The 17025-nt window shown below is 38.5% G+C and overlaps 1 protein-coding gene across 1 annotated transcript in view; it reads left to right on the top strand.

The window, feature by feature from the left end:
- Positions 1–17025, top strand: part of PCLO (piccolo presynaptic cytomatrix protein) — a 296737-nt gene that overhangs the window by 140764 nt on the left and 138948 nt on the right. Inside the window, 4 exon segments of the mRNA XM_006777145.2 lie at positions 5367–8587; positions 8619–10471; positions 10836–11543; positions 11546–12831. Of these exon segments, the coding sequence (XP_006777208.1) occupies positions 5367–8587; positions 8619–10471; positions 10836–11543; positions 11546–12831 (7068 nt within the window).

The raw sequence follows: 17025 nt of genomic DNA on the forward strand, positions 1-17025 counted from the left end.
GGTTCTGTCCCCCACTCCCCTGAGATATGTCAGTCTGTTCCATGCATCCATGCCTCTGGGCCTGTTTTCTCCATCGGTTTATTATGGTCATTAGATTTCACGTATAAGTGAGATCATTTGATATTTGTCTTTCCCTGACTGACTTATTTCAATCTGCATAATATTCTCCAGGTCCATCCATGCTGTTGCAAAGGGTAAGAAACACAGTGCTTCTTTTTTTGATACTTTTAACATACTGCCTTTTCATTATTATACTTATTTATATCTCTTGGCAGCTCCCACTATAATCCCAAATACTTCGTGTAATTTTTTACTTTGTTAATATGTTTATTTTATTTATTCATTAATTTGTCTCTGTGTGATTCATATTATTATAGTATATCATTTGCATTTCTTTGCTGCCACATCATTTTCTTTCCATTCATTCCCGTCTTTCAAAATGTTTTGTCAAGTGGAATTAAAATTTATTCTGAAATGTAATAAATAATTTGAAAGGTACATTCTTTTTAAAATTTAACTTTATTGTTGAGAATGGTGCATTCTTCTTTACTTTTTTAGCTTAATATTTTAAAATTACATGTTACTACAGAATTCTCTCTTTTTACTTACATGCTTAAACAGAATACTGCTTATCTGCATTTGATACATTGAAACACTGTAGCTTTCTTGGTAAAACCCAAAATTTGAACATTCTTTAGCATAAACTTTATTTTCTGGTTACAATGATCCAAGGGTTATCATTCAAGTTCTATATAGGCAATGTATGTAATGGCAGCATAATCAGGTAAGATTAAAAATTAAGAGGTTTTCTGTAGTGAAAAGCATTCCCATGTAGGTGGGATTATGATTTTTCTCTCCAGGCTCAGTGAATTTTATGGACTTAATCAGACTAGCAATCCATTTTGACCAAAATATTCTATAAATGATTAAAGATTTTTCTTTTGTTATTTTACTTTGGCCCATTAAAATAAATGACGTAGGGGAAATTAACCAAAAACTTAATATTGCATCCTTTCTTTGTACAATATTATATTTAACCAGAAACTTAGTTCTTATCACCAATAATATTCAGGTAACTTCTGTTTACTTTCAACATGAAAGGCTAAAAGTTTCCTTTGGGAAAAGGGCAGAACTAAGTGTGGCAGTGCAGATGTGTCTTGGTACATTCTTCACTACTACAGATGTCTCGAGATAGGACATTATGGAAAGAGGGTCAAATGGGTCTCAATTTACTGCCTTTCAGCAGTAGAATATTGGAAGGAAAAATAATTCTCTATTCTCTGCTTTCTATTGGCAAGTGAAAAATATTAATTTTCACCACTGAAAATTTTAAGTTATTATTTCATATACACAGACTAGGAAGGCTTAATAGCCATATTACTATACATGGAAAAAGCACAATACATAATACAAAATAAAAGTCAGTATAATATAGTCTAATGGAAAATGTACTTAGAAAAATACAGGGAAAATGTATCCTTCAGGGAAGCTGAAAAATAACATTTCCATTAACAAAAAAGTAAGCTTAAATTATGGCTGTTCCCACTCACTGCCTCCATCTAAGATGACAAACAAAATTCTCATGCACAGGGTAGATACCTGGACTTCTATTCTTAAGTAATAATTTCAGGTCATTCCAGATGTATTTTGTAAAAAATGAAATGGATACTTTCAGCATATGATTATCGATTCAAATGAAGAAAATAATAAATGTAAGGAAATTCAAAGATATCTATACACATATGTATATGTGTTATATATGTATGTAACTTAGAGGAACCCTTTGAATATATTCACTTCATTAAACCTTAAAAAGTTATTAAGTGGTTTACTATTCTTCTCAAAAGTAAGTTTGCAGCCACATATTTTAAAAAATATATTTTCATTGATTTCAGAAAGGAAGGGAGAGGGAGAGAGATAGACACATCAATGATGAGAGAGAATCATTGATCAGCTGACTCCTGCACACCCGACATTGGGCATGTGCCCTGACTGGGAATTGAACTGTGATGTCCTAGGTTCATAGGCCAACATTTGACCACTGAGCCACGCTGGCCAGGCACAGCCATGCATTTTTTAAGCAAATAAGATAAAACTCAATCTTTTAGTTCTAGAGACATTTGGGAGAAAATGATCCCAATTATTCCTTCCTCACATACATCCTTTGATTGTGTTTCTCAAGTTTCAGTACTTCAGACATCCATTTGAAGCTTGAATAATTAGAGAAAAATCAGACCCAACTTACACACTGTGTTTTACATTCTTCTCAGTTCGATCTACTCTTTCATTTTTTGATCAAATTATTACCTTGTTAGGAAACATAAATTACGAAGCAAGGTTTTGCTCTGTTAAATCTGTATAGACTGGTTAGCCACATGGATATAAATTGTACTAGTCCTCACACCAGGTGTCTCATGAAGGAGAGCGGATAGCCACAAGAAGGACAAATGGGGCCGACAGATGAGTACCTCATTGTGCTCGGTATAGGAAGGAAAGCATTTTGTTTCCATTTTAGCAGCAGGATTAAAGATGAATGTATAGCTGCCTTAAATCAAAGAGGCAAAGGGCCTGGTTTATGTATGCTCTGATGATGAATGAGCTAACAGCAAAATGAAGAAGCAGACCACTCACCTGTGTCAAGAGACATTACACCTGTGCTACTTAGTATGATAAAAACTGACTTTATGATTTTTTTCAATATATTATGGTCCAGTAAGTACATGACCAAATGTTCCTTCTGAACAGTGTAGTCAAATGTCTCTTGGTCACCTAACTTGATTTCCTTATTAACCACTCTAAACATTGTATCTAGACCCACAAATCTGTAGTGCAAAACCTTCCCACATTTTGCCACCTTATAATATAGAGAAGAGGAGTCCTTAGTGGGGGGAAATCATCACAACATCATTATAGGTAAATTATGAATGGATCCTGTAAGGAGGCAGAGGGGGAAGGAGGTAGAACATATTTACTAAAGAAAGGAAAGGATGAGCACAAGGTGAAAGGCTACATCAAAGGTATTGTAGCGCAGGTATTTTGTTATGTATGTCTGTTAGTCTTCTGTATAATGTATCTTCATTTCCTTTGACACATTATATATTTCTGGTCCTAATCTTATTTTTGTAAAATGTCACTAGAATATTCAGAACCTATTGTATAAAATTATAATTTATATTTTATTATACTCAATGAATTGTTATATATAACAATAGTAACACTTCTTATATATGTATAGCTTCCTTATGTTGTTATGTTTTATGATATATGCAGACACAAAATAAAGAATATAAATTACACCATCCAACTTTAATTATGAAAGATCATTTTCTTGCCCTTTTATTGAAAAGGAGCTTAGATACTCCACCCATGTGCTTATGGTGTTTACAGTGATTTAGTGAAACTTGGGAAAGAAGACAAGGAAAGACATAGAAAGTATATTGGACTCAAAAAATATGCTCTTGCTTTCTGTGGAGTGCAAGGATATAGAAATGTCCCTCCACTGTGACCATCCAGAAAGCTTTTATTAGAAGACTGTTTTGTAATGCTTACCTCTTCTATGTGTAGCTCTGAAGAGAAAGGAGCCACAGTTGGTTGGGGACTCATTAACCCCACTAGTATAGTCTCATAACTGCAAATAAGTAACCCTTCTCTGCACAGACATCTGAAATGGTCCAGATAAATTAATTATTGATCAATCAAAGAGTCGGCATTGCTTTTTGGACTAATCGTGTGAAAAATACGTCAGACTGTCTTTTTTAATTGAGTCATGTTGTAAATTCAGCAAAAGTATTTTACTCTATGATATGTTCAAGATACATATCTAACCATACAGAATAAAGATAGGTAATAAGATGAAAATGGATGTAAAATTAATATCAAGCCAACAACTTATATATTTGAGAACTTTATAGATAAAAAGAGGATGAGGAGAAGCAGTCAGAGAAGGAGAAGGAGAAAAAGAAGGAGAAAGGCAGGAGGGAAGGAAGGCAGGAAAGAAGAAAGATGTTTTTGCATGTTTGTCGTTTGTTACCTGACCTGACACCTGTTCATTTTGGCTGTAGATAGGTTGGAGGAGCCCATGACTGCACACCCACTAAAATATTGAGATGGTTAGTTGAAGATAAAAACTTGGTGGAATCCAGGGTGACTCCATAGGCCAGCGTCAAATAGAGCATGTCCTATGCAGCTCTTCACCTTCCTCCTTCCTTTCCTAGGGCTGTTTTTTGTTGTTGTTGTTTGATTGATTGTTTGTTTTTTATGTTCTCCTCTGAATCAGCTGGGTTTCATTTTGCTAACTGGATCAGCTGGGTTTCATTTTGCTCATAGTTTTTTTTTTCATTTAGACTTATGCACAAAGTCTTTATGTTTAACTTTTTTTTTTATTTAAGGCTTCTGATTCTTGAATCAAATTGTTATCCTTGTCTTATCAAATAAAATAAGTAGTTCAAGCCTATGATTTGTGTACTCTGTGTCCCAACTCCCTGAAAAGCCCATATGTCCATTCATACGGTTAGTTGTTGTGCTGGTTGAAGGAAGCTGACTTTGAAATACCATAAAGGTAAAAATACAAGTATTTTCAAAGTCAGAAGACATTTATAAGAGATATTTGATAAATATCTTTGAGGTGGGATACTGAAGATAAATGTGATTCACAACTCTACAAAAATAATAGCTATTTCTCTTTTACTGAAGCTATGAGCCAGACCAATTACTTTTTCAAAGTTTACAATTTCCAAACAGTCACATTTTATAGCATTGTAATATTAACTGTGATACCAATTAAATACAGTCTTTTACATTTTTAAAAAATACAGCCTTGTTTGAATATCTCTCAGAAAAAACAACATTCTTTGTGGTCGGTGGGGTAAATATCATGGCATCAGATGATATATACTTACTTTTGTTAAGTCAATTTTCCAACATCCCGTAAGTCTTATGGCCACATAAAGGCCCGTCCTCTGATTCTTCCTTTCTTTGCCTGTCCTCATAATCCAAAAGTATTAATTATGTCAGTGGAAATATATCATTAAAATTTTTCTTTAATAATTAGAATGATATCCCAAAGTAAATATGCTGAGAAAGAAAATCATGTTTTTGAAGGAAAATGATATTGAAATGTAGAAGGATAGAGCACTAATGGACTAAAAGTGTCATTTCAAATTGACATTTAATCAAATGAAAACTAATCTTAATCAATATGTATTAACTATTTTCTTTTTTCCCCCATGCAAAGATTTATTTAAAACAGTTGAAAAAGTGTCATATACTTTTTTTCTCTGTTCATAATAGTTATTTGGGAGTAATGGAGAGGCCATTTTATTAGTTTAATCATGTTAAGTTTTCCTGTATCTTTTCCTCCCTGCTAGGAAAAGGAAGATGACAAATCAGACACGTCAAGTTCTCAACAGCCGAAAAGCCCACAAGGTCTAAGTGACACAGGATATTCTTCTGATGGCATATCAGGTTCACTTGGTGAAATCCCAAGTCTTATTCCAAGTGATGAAAAGGATTTGCTCAAGGGACTCAAAAAGGACTCGTTTTCACAAGAAAGCAGCCCTTCCAGCCCCTCAGACTTGGCTAAGTTAGAAAGTACAGTCCTCTCCATTTTGGAAGCCCAGGCAAGTACACTTATTGAAGAAAAGTCAGAAAAGAAAACACAACCCCAAGAGGTTTCTCCTGAGCAGCCTAAGGAGGAGCAGAAAACTCAGAGTTTAACTCAAACACTGGAAACTACAGTTACAGAAGAGAAGCTCAAAGAGAGTCAAGAAGCAAAAGATACTTTTACAAAAGATGGCCAACAAGACACTCCTCCCAGGAAGGACCACAAAGAAAAGCCTGACTTTGTTGATGACATAGCTATGAGAAGACAGCCTTATGATTCAGTTGAAGAGAGTAGTGAAAGTGAAAACTCACCTGTTCCACAAAGAAAGCGGAGAGCTAGTGTCGGTTCATCAAGCAGTGATGAGTATAAACAGGAAGATAGCCAAGGATCAGGTGAAGAGGAGGACTTTATTAGAAAGCAAATCAGAGAAATGAGTGCTGATGAAGACGCTTCCGGTTCTGAGGACGATGAGTTCATTAGGAACCAGCTCAAACAGATCAGTGGTATTATTGAGAGCCAGAAGAAGGAAGAAACAAAAGGAAAAGGGAAAGTAACAGCAGGGAAACACAAGCGACTAACTCGAAAAAGTAGCACAAGCTTTGAGGAAGATGCAGGGAGGCGCCATTCATGGCATGATGAAGATGATGAGACATTTGACGAGAGTCCTGACATTAAATACAGAGAAACTAAAAGTCAGGAGAGTGAAGAACTTGTAGTTGCTGGAGGAGGAGGGCTGCGTCGATTTAAAACAATTGAACTCAATAGCACGATAGCAGATAAGTATTCTGCAGAGTCATCACAGAAAAAAACAGTTTTGTATTTTGATGAAGAGCCAGAATTAGAAATGGAAAGCCTGACAGACTCTCCAGAAGATAGGTCAAGGGGGGAAGGATCTTCTAGTCTTCATGCTTCTAGCTTCACTCCTGGCACATCCCCTACATCAGTGTCATCGCTGGATGAGGACAGTGACAGTAGCCCAAGTCACAAAAAAGGGGAGAGCAAGCAGCAACGCAAAGCTAGGCACAGGTCACATGGTCCTCTTTTGCCGACTATTGAAGATTCTTCAGAGGAAGAAGAATTGAGAGAGGAAGAAGAATTATTGAAGGAGCAAGAAAAGCAGCGGGAATTAGAACAGCAACAAAGAAAAAGTTCTAGTAAAAAATCAAAGAAAGACAAAGATGAACTTCGAGCTCAGAGAAGGAGGGAAAGACCAAAGACACCACCCAGCAATCTCTCTCCTATTGAAGATGCATCTCCAACAGAAGAATTACGTCAGGCTGCAGAAATGGAGGAGCTCCATCGATCTTCTTGTTCTGAATACTCACCTAGCATAGAGTCAGATCCAGAGGGTTTTGAAATAAGCCCAGAAAAAATAATTGAAGTGCAAAAAGTTTATAAATTGCCCACAGCTGTGTCTTTATACTCACCAACAGATGAGCATTCTGTTATGCAGAAAGAAGGTGGCCAAAAGGCATTAAAAAGTGCTGAGGAGATATATGAAGAAATGATGCATAAAACCCACAAATACAAAGCTTTTCCAGCTGCAAATGAACGAGAGGAAATGTTTGAAAAGGAGCCTTTGTATGGTGGGATGCTAATAGAGGATTACATTTATGAGTCTTTAGTAGAGGACACATATAATGGTTCAGTCGATGACAGTCTGCTAACAAGGCAAGAAGATGAAAATGGATTTATGCAGCAGAGAGGGAGAGAGCAAAAAACAAGACTTCCAGAACATATTTATGATGATCCTATGCAGAAAATTACAGACCTCCAGAAAGAGTTTTATGAGTTAGAAAGCTTACATTCTGTTGTGCCTCAAGAAGATGTTGTTTCAAGTTCTTATATCATCCCAGAAAGCCACGAGATAGTAGATCTGGATAGTATGGTAACTTCTACCAGTGAAGAAAAAAAGTTACTAGATGCTGATGCTGCCTATGAAGAACTCATGAAGAGGAAACAGATGCAGTTAACACCTGAATCCAGTCCAACCCAGCCCCCTATCACGGACGACATGACAGAGTCTACTATGGACTTTGATAGGTTGCCCGATGAATCTTTGACATCAAGTATTCTTTCAGGAGCATCTCTTACAGATTCAACCAGCAGTGCAACACTCTCTATTCCAGATGTCAAAATAACCCAACATTTTTCAACAGAGGAAATTGAAGATGAATATATAACTGATTACACAAGAGAAATTCAAGAGATAATTGCCCATGAATCACTGATTTTGACCTACTCTGAGCCTTCAGAAAGTGCTACATCTGTCCCACCCTCTGACACACCTTCCCTCACATCATCTGTTTCTTCGGTTTGTACCACAGATAGCTCCTCACCCATAACTACTCTGGATAGCATAACTACAGTTTATACAGAGCCAGTAGACATAGTAACTAAATTAGAAGATCCTGGGGATATTTCTTCATCAACATATTTTCAAGGCAGCATCATAGACTACCCAGAAGAAATAAGTATATCTTTAGATCAGACTACTATACCAGATGGTAGACCTAGTACTGATCATATTGCAATTTCCTTATCTGATATGACACCTTCTATCTTAGAATCTGAAGAAACTAAACCCAAGGGGCTAATTGCTGACACTATTTCCACTGACTTACCTATATCTGAAAAGGACTCAGTGAAGAAAGCCAAGAAGGAAACTGGGAATGGAATTATTCTGGAAGTTTTGGAAGCTTACAGAGATAAAAGGAAGGATTCTGAGGCTGAACTAGCTAAAACTAGCTTATCTGAAACCGTGTTTGATCAGCCACCTTCTGGAATAGCCTTTCCAATGAAGGAGCAAGTTTCAACTGCATGCTTTGTATCTGGAGAGATCTTTGGTCAAGCAAAACCTGCATCTCAGTTACCATCTGGCAGTCCTTCTGTTTCCTCTCTTCCAACTAAAACACACCCATTCCTACGAAGTTCTTCTTTGGACACATCAGCTCAACCTCCTCCTCCTCCTCCACCAACCTCACCTAAACCTGCTATTCATCCTTTCTTGTTTTCTGGATCCCACCCCTCCTCCTCCTCCTCCTCCTCCTCCACTTCCTCCACCAACCTCACCTAAACCTGCTATTCATCCTAAGAAAAAGTTAACAGTTACAGTTCCAATGACTCTAACTATGACAGCTGCATCTCTTGTTGACACTGTTACTACTATAGAGACCACAGCTGTTCCAAGGAGTAATGGATTACCTATAACAAAAATTTGTACCACTGCACCTCCTCCCGTTCCTCCTAAGCCATCTTCCATTCCATCTAGACTTGTATTTACCCACAGACCTGAGCCAAGCAAACCTCCCATTGCCCCTAAACCTCCCATTACTCAGCATCCAGGAACTACACAAAAACCAACGGATACACACCCCAAACCAACAGGTTTACCTTCAAATATGACATTAAATTTAATCACTACAGCAGATTATAAATTGCCTTCCCCTACCTCCCCACTTTCTCCTCACTCTAATAAGTCCTCACCAAGATTTTCCCTCATGGAAACTTACGTGGTTATCACGTTGCCATCTGAACCTGGGACTCCAACGGACTCTTCTAGTCAAGCAATTACCAGTTGGCCCCTGGGATCACCTCTCAAGCATACAATTGCCACTGAACCTGTATTTTCTGTAGTTCCTCCCGTGACAGCTGCAGAAATGTCATATTCATCAGAACGGAGCCTGTACATCTCAGGGGCTTTGGAGACATTTTCTGCTATCCCTGTCACAACACTATCTTCATGTCAAGCAGCCCCAATTTCAGTTACACAGTTTCCTACAACTGAAGTTTCTAAGGCTGAGATTTCAGCAACCAGAAGTACAGTCCCTAGTGTTGGTCTCAGCAGCGTCTCTGTACCAATTCCTCCGGAGCCTCTTGCTTTAGATACCCTACATTTAGAAAAGCATCAGCATAAAGAAAATGGAAAGTTGCAACTTATCAGTGATGCCATCGATTTACGTACAGCACCAAAAGTAGAAGTGAAAGTGACTGAAAAATGTATGGATCTTTCTGCTTCTGCAATGGATGTGAAAAGACAGACCACAACAAAAGAAGCTTATGGGAGACAAATCAGTGCTGTCCAACCCTCCATTATAAATCTCAGTGCAACTTCATCAGTAGTGACTCCGATATCCCTGGTCACTGAGGCAGTGACTGCTGTCACGTGCACAGCTAGTGCAAGTTACACTGCAGGCACAGAAAGCCTAGTGAGTATAGAACATGCAACAGCAACCCCACTTCAGCTCACTACATCAAAGCATACCGAGCCCCCTTACAGGATACCAAGTGGCCAGTCCTTCCCTACAGTTAAGCAGGAAGCACCAATAAACTTATCTTTAAGCACTTCAGCACAGGCAATGACACTGGCTACTACTAAGCCTATTACTGTGCCTCCTGTTGGTGTCACAAATGGATGGACTGATGGCACCACATCCCAGGGCATCACTGATGGAGAGGCAGTGGATCTCAGTACAACAAAGTCTCATAGAACTGTTGTAACAATGGATGAATCTGCTTCAAGTGTGGTGACCAAAATAATAGAGGATGATGAAAAACCTGTTGATCTGACTGCAGGGAGAAGAGCTGTGTGCTGTGATGTAGTTTACAGGTTACCTTTTGGAAGGAGCTGCACAGCACAGCAGCCTGCAACTACTCTTCCTGAGGATCGGTTTGGTTATAGGGATGACCACTATCAGTATGACCGATCAGGGCCATATGGTTACAGAGGGGTTGGGGGAATGAAGCCTTCCATGTCTGACACTAATTTAGCAGAAGCTGGACATTTTTTCTATAAAAGTAAGAATGCTTTTGGTTATTCAGGAGAAACTGATGCAGCAGTAGATCTAACTTCAGGGAGAAGTTCTACAGGTCAGTATGATGTCGCTGCAGACCTTTCCTTGAAATATCATTATGGTGTTCCTCATCTCATTTCAGGATGAAAATGTGGCCCCTTTTTCCATTTTGTTACTTTTTCTCTTTCTTTGAATATTTTGGCAACATATTTTGGAGTACATGTGCGCTTTTATTTCTTCATTTTTTAAATTTATTCTGCCCAAAGTCACCTGCATGTGCCTGCATGTTCAACATTGCTTTTCTTCGGCATCTAATTAGGTTAACCAGTGAATTTGCATGTGGTTCCATTCATTATGTTCATCAAGATTGAGAGCTCTTTCAAATCCCTAAACCATCATTCATTCTTGGAACTGGACTATAACTCTACCCTGTATTTCAGGTGAGGTAATGGATTACTCAAGCAAGACTGCAGGTCCATATCCAGAAACACGTCAAGTCATTTCAGGAATTGGGATTAGTACCCCACAGTATTCCACAGCAAGAATGACTCCACCTCCAGGATCCCAGTATGGTGTGGGGAGTGTTTTGAGGTCAACTAATGATGTTGTCTATTCTTCAGAGGCAACTCCAATTCCCTCCACATTTGCTATCACCACACAACCTGGCTCCATTTTCAGCACCACTGTGAGGGATCTGTCTGGTGTGCACACAACTGATGGAGTAACTTCATTATCCACCCTGCACCAGAGCCAGCCAATGCCTAGGTCATATTTCCTCACAACAGGTGCATCTGAAACAGACATTGTAGTAACTGGTATTGATATCAATGCCAGTCTGCAAACTATTGCTATGGAAACTCTCACCACTGAGACAATAGACTCAGTTCCCACGTTAACCACAGCATCTGAAGTGTTTTCTGAAGTGGTGGGAGATGAAAGTGCTCTTTTAATTGTCCCTGAAGAAGATAAACAACAACAGCAGCTAGACTTAGAGCGTGAGCTCTTGGAGCTGGAGAAAATTAAGCAACAGCGTTTTGCTGAGGAATTGGAGTGGGAGCGTCAGGAAATTCAAAGGTTCCGAGAACAGGAAAAGATGATGGTTCAAAAAAAGCTGGAGGAACTGCAGTCTATGAAGCAGCACCTCCTCTATACACCCAGTTCATGATGAGGCAGGAGACGTTAGCTCAGCAACAGTTACAGCTGGAGCAGATCCAACAGCTGCAGCAAAAGCTTCACCAGCAGCTAGAGGAGCAGAAGATTCGCCAGATCTACCAGTATAACTATGATCCCTCTGGAACTGCCTCTCCACAAACCACGACAGAGCAGGCGATGTTGGAAGGGCAGTATGCTGCCCCAGAAGGAGGTCAGTTTTGGGCGGCTGAGGATGCAACCACCACAGCCTCGGCCGTTGTGGCGATTGAAATCCCACAAAGCCAAGGATGGTACACAGTTCAGTCTGATGGTGTTACTCAGTACATTGCCCCACCCGGCATTCTGAGTACAGTTTCAGAAATACCTTTAACAGACGTTGTTGTAAAGGATGAAAAACAACCCAAAAAGAGAAGTTCTGGAGCTAAAGTCCGTGGACAGTATGATGAGATAGGGGAAAATATGACAGAGGATCCCCGCTGTTTTAAAAAAATAGTAGACAGTGGTGTACAAACTGATGATGAAGATGCAGCAGATCGAAGTTATGCAAGTAGGAGAAGGAAAACTAAAAAGAGTGTTGATACAAGTGTCCAAACTGATGATGAAGATCAGGATGAATGGGACATGCCTACTAGATCAAGGAGAAAAACTCGTGTAGCAAAGTATGGTGATGGCACTACAGAGGCTGAGAAGACCAAACCCCTTTCCAAAGTCTCCAGCATAGGAGTTCAGACAGTGGCAGAGATATCTGTGCAAACTGAACCAGTGGGAACCATACGAACACCTTCGATACGGGCGCACGTGGATGCCAAGGTAGAAATAATTAAACACATTTCAGCACCTGAAAAGACTTACAAAGGGGGCAGTTTAGGATGTCAAACAGAAGCAGATTCAGAAACACAAAGTCCTCAATATTTGAGTGCCACATCTCCACCCAAAGACAAGAAACGCCCAACACCTTTAGAGATTGGTTATTCATCTCACCTTCGGCCAGATTCCACACTACAGCTGGCTCCTTCCCCACCCAAATCTCCAAAAGTCCTTTATTCACCCATCTCACCACTTTCACCAGGCAAAGCCTTAGAATCAGCCTTTGTACCTTATGAAAAACCCCTCCCTGATGATATAAGCCCACAGAAAGTACTGCATCCAGACATGGCTAAAGTTCCCCCAGCGAGTCCTAAGACAGCCAAGATGATGCAGCGGTCCATGTCTGACCCCAAGCCTCTGAGTCCAACAGCAGACGAAAGTTCCAGGGCTCCTTTTCAGTATACCGAGGGCTACACGGTAAGAGTGATTCTTTTCAGTTAGAAGACAATGGATGAGTTGATGCTAACCATGTGTTTGCAGACTTTAGGAAGCCCTAAAGCCCCTGGTACCTTGGGAACCTAATACACAATTTCAGTGAGTATCATTTCATTAGTGATTTGAGGAAAAAATAGAAACGTATACATTCCCACAAAAAGAAATATACTATTTTGTGAGGCAAGATGAGAAAGTTTATTATTTTATGACAATGAGACGGAAAGTTTTGTTCTCATCTTGAAATCTCCCAAGCATTCATTGTAGACTGTGATTTCAGTGAATATAATTAACGTTCAAATTCAGTGATGGTTTGAACATATGACATAAACAGATAAGACAAAGGATGGCCATAAATTTAGACCCGGATATTGGAATTTTTAATGGGAGCGTCTTTGGAAATTATCTAGTTAGTCTCTTCTTCCTCAAGCCAGAATGTTTTCATAAAAGCAACCCAAAAAGAGAAGTTCTGGAGCTAAAGTCCATGGACAGTACGATGAGATAGGGGAAAATATGGCAGAGGATCCCCACTGTTTTAAAAATATAGTAGACAGTGGTATGCAAACTGATGATGAAGACTCAGCAGATTGGAGTTGAGCAAGTAGGAAAAGGAAAACTGAAAAGAGTGTTGATACAGGTGTCCAAACTGATAACTAGGACATTTACTGCTCAAAAGAGAACATTTCTAGGGCAGGCTGATGAAAGTGTAATGTAATGTTCATAGTTCATCCACACTTACTTCGTTTCTGGCAACCAGTTTAATATAATCTCAGGTGAGCTTTAGTCCTGGTGCTTATAAAAGCAAAAAGACGTATGTTTCTTTGAATAATAGATATTAATAATTACTAATTATTTAGAAATATATAGGTATGCTTCAAAGGGAAAAGGACATATATCGATATTTGGGATGCATTTGTGAAGATCTCAATAGCTAATAATAAGAAACGTTTATAATCAGCAATAAAGCAGACATATCCTACTTAAAATCTAATATATATTTCTTTAGAAGGTTATTGATAAATATGATAATTCAGTTTAAAAGTTACCCTTAGTGCACTGGTCTTGTTGATAATCTTAACTGATATCTCCTTTGCTTAAAATGTCACTCCCACTTTATTTTTATGTAGACATCTGAAATACTGAACACCAGTTGAACTAAATTTAGCTAAGACATGAGGAACTAAGCCCAGAATAGTCTATTGACTTTATCATAGTTCCTTAATAAAGTGAAAACCTGGCCAGAATTAGAATATTAGACTCTGCACTTTACAGTCTTACCTGTATTTGTCTCTTCTGATACTTACTGAACGTTTTTAATATTCTTTTTACTAATTCAATAATCGTGCTTGGTGTCTGTCTTTTTATCTTGTCATTTCCTCTGCTCTTTCTAAAATTCCAGTTTAAATCCCTCTTAATTCAGTTTATTCATTTTAAAATTTATTCTTGTTTGCCTTTAGTCATTATCTCATTCATTCATTGCTCTTTTTCCAGACACTCTGGGAAACTAAAAATAAAGGATGAACCAGAGAGGCAGTGGTCGGTCATGCCTAATCTACCGCTGAGATAATTTTGTTCTTCTTGCCTATGTATTGTATTAGTTTGCCAAGGCTCTCATAACAAAGTATCATGGGCTGCTGACTTGAACAACAGAAGCATGTCACAGTTCTAGAGTCTAAATGTCCAAAATCAAGGCGTCGGATGGGTTGATTCATTCTGGGGGCTGTTACACGGCTCTCTCCTAGCTTCTGCTAGCTTCTAGCATTCCTTGTCTTGTAGGTGATGGTCTCCCTGTATCTCTTCACATTGTATTCCCTCTCTGATGTCACTCTTTGTGTTAAATTTTCCCTCTTTATAAGGACAACAATCTTATTGATTAGGTCCCGCACTAATGACCTTGATTTAAATTGATTACCTTTGCAAATTCTCTGTTTCTAAGTAGTTTCACATTCTGAGGTATTAGGGACTAGGGCTACAACATATATTTTTGGGGGGTGGGAGGGAGGAAAGCACAATTCAAGCCATAGCACACATGAAAGCACTATGGTTTTTGTTTGTTCACAAGCAAATGTTGACTGTTTTTCAGGTGTTACTTTTTTTTCTCCTCTTCCCCTACACAATTTTTTTTTTCTTAGTGACGATTTCACAGCTTTATTGGAAAGCTTTATTATTTTTTCACTGTGGGTAAAATCCCCCTTCCTGGGGTTTCAAAACATGTGTGTTAGTTGTGCAACCTGGGACATCAGAGGTTTAAATTGTATTCTATTCCCATTCAACTCTGTGGCATAAGAAACTTTTAACTCTAATATGGTTTTATCATGATAGACTTGTGGTCACATCTTTACACAGAAGTTCCAAGGCAGGAGCATATATTGTCTAGTTGGTGTTCCACTGGCATTTGAGCTCTGGCAAACCAAGATATCATATACATTTGATTGATTAAAATTAGCATTAACATAAAATTGCCGAAACCGGTTTGGCTCAGTGGATAGAGCGGCTGCCTGCGGACTGAAAGGTCCCAGGTTCGATTCCGGTCAAGGGCATGTACCTGGGTTGCGGGCACATCCCCAGTGGGGGATGTACAGGAGGCGGCTGATCGATGTTTCTCTCTCATCGATGTTTCTGACTATCTCTCTCCCTTCCTCTCTGTAAAAAATCAATAAAATATATTTTTTAAAATTAGCATTAACATAAAATTATAAAATATTAGACACAATGGGCATCACTAGAGTGGAGTGTTATCTCAGACCATTTTATTGAATTATGTAATATCCCTCAATGTCTGAAAGAGGTGAGTGCTATCCCTTTTCTAGACTCCTTCAGCCTGGTATTAAAACCACAGCCCCATAGCCAAATTCTATTTTTTTTACAACATTTATGTAACCAAACAGATCTTGTAACCTTCCTTTTACAAATAAAAATTTTTAGCTCTGTGTAAAGATGGGAAAAAATACCACCTTTTCTTTTAAGTCCTGTAGTTTGCTCCCTGGAAAAATTCCTAAACCAAAATCAGAATTTATTCCTTCCCATAGTTAAACTTGCTACTTAGCTATGACTTGTTAGTAATGCGTTTTCATTATGATTAGGAAAAATCACAGGAATCAGTATGGTTTCAAATGAAAGGTAGTGTGTAAACTTTTATCTGTAGAACTCTTTTTTTCAAATGAAATGTTTTATGGAATCCAAAGAGTTAAAAAGGGGTGGAAACTAGTGTAGAGTGATCAAATACCTATCTATAATGATTAAATGAAGTAACATTTATAACCCTCCATCTACTAAGCCTGGCAATTGTATCCAATAAATTTGGTTCCCTTTCCTCTGATTGGCATGTGGCCATATGTCCTCAACAGAAATTTGTCAACTCTTACTAAAGACTTTATGAGTCGGTAGAAATAACTCTCAAATCTCCTACCAACTGTGTGCCTTTCATATTCGGTGGTGTTTATAATGCTGCTTCTCCAGAAATTTTAGATTCCTATTCTCTATAACCATTTTTAATTTACTCTTTTGCATCATGAGGCCTTCCTTAACTCTCCAGTTGAAAACCACCAACCTTTTTAACACTCTGTCATTATGCACGTCTTGATTTGCCTGCATTATGACATATCATCATCAAAAATATTGTTTGTTCCTTTGCAAATTTATTTGTCTTTCTTTTCCCACCAGAATTTATGGGTGAGGGTTTTTTTAAAAATATATTTTATTGATTTTTTACGGAGAGGAAGAGAGAGGGATAGAGAGAAACATCAATGAGAGAGAAACATCGATCAGCTGCCTCCTGCACACCCCCTACTGGGGATGTACCTGCAACCTAGGTATATGCCCTTGACCGGAATCAAACCCTGGATCCTTCAGTCTGCAGGCTAACGCTCTATCCACTGAGCCAAACCGGTTAGGGCAAGGGTTTTTGGTTTTTATGTTCTCTGTTATATCCCCTGTGCCTAGGAAGATGCTTGATTCATAGCTAGGTTCTCCATAACAATAAAGTAATGTGATGAATTAGTGAGTGAATGGACCTCTTTACCCATCAAACTGCTTCTCACTCCCACATATAACAAAAAATAAAGGCAAAGCAAATAAAATCCTATTCATCCTCGCACTGCACTTTTTGTGTAGTTCTGTTACGGTTGTTTGCCTTTGCTTTCTCCTCTGTTTTCCTTCCATTTGCTAGATGAGTGACAC

Source organism: Myotis davidii, unplaced genomic scaffold (genome assembly GCF_000327345.1).
Source record: "Myotis davidii unplaced genomic scaffold, ASM32734v1 scaffold49, whole genome shotgun sequence".
In the NCBI taxonomy this organism is placed as follows: domain Eukaryota; kingdom Metazoa; phylum Chordata; class Mammalia; order Chiroptera; family Vespertilionidae; genus Myotis; species Myotis davidii.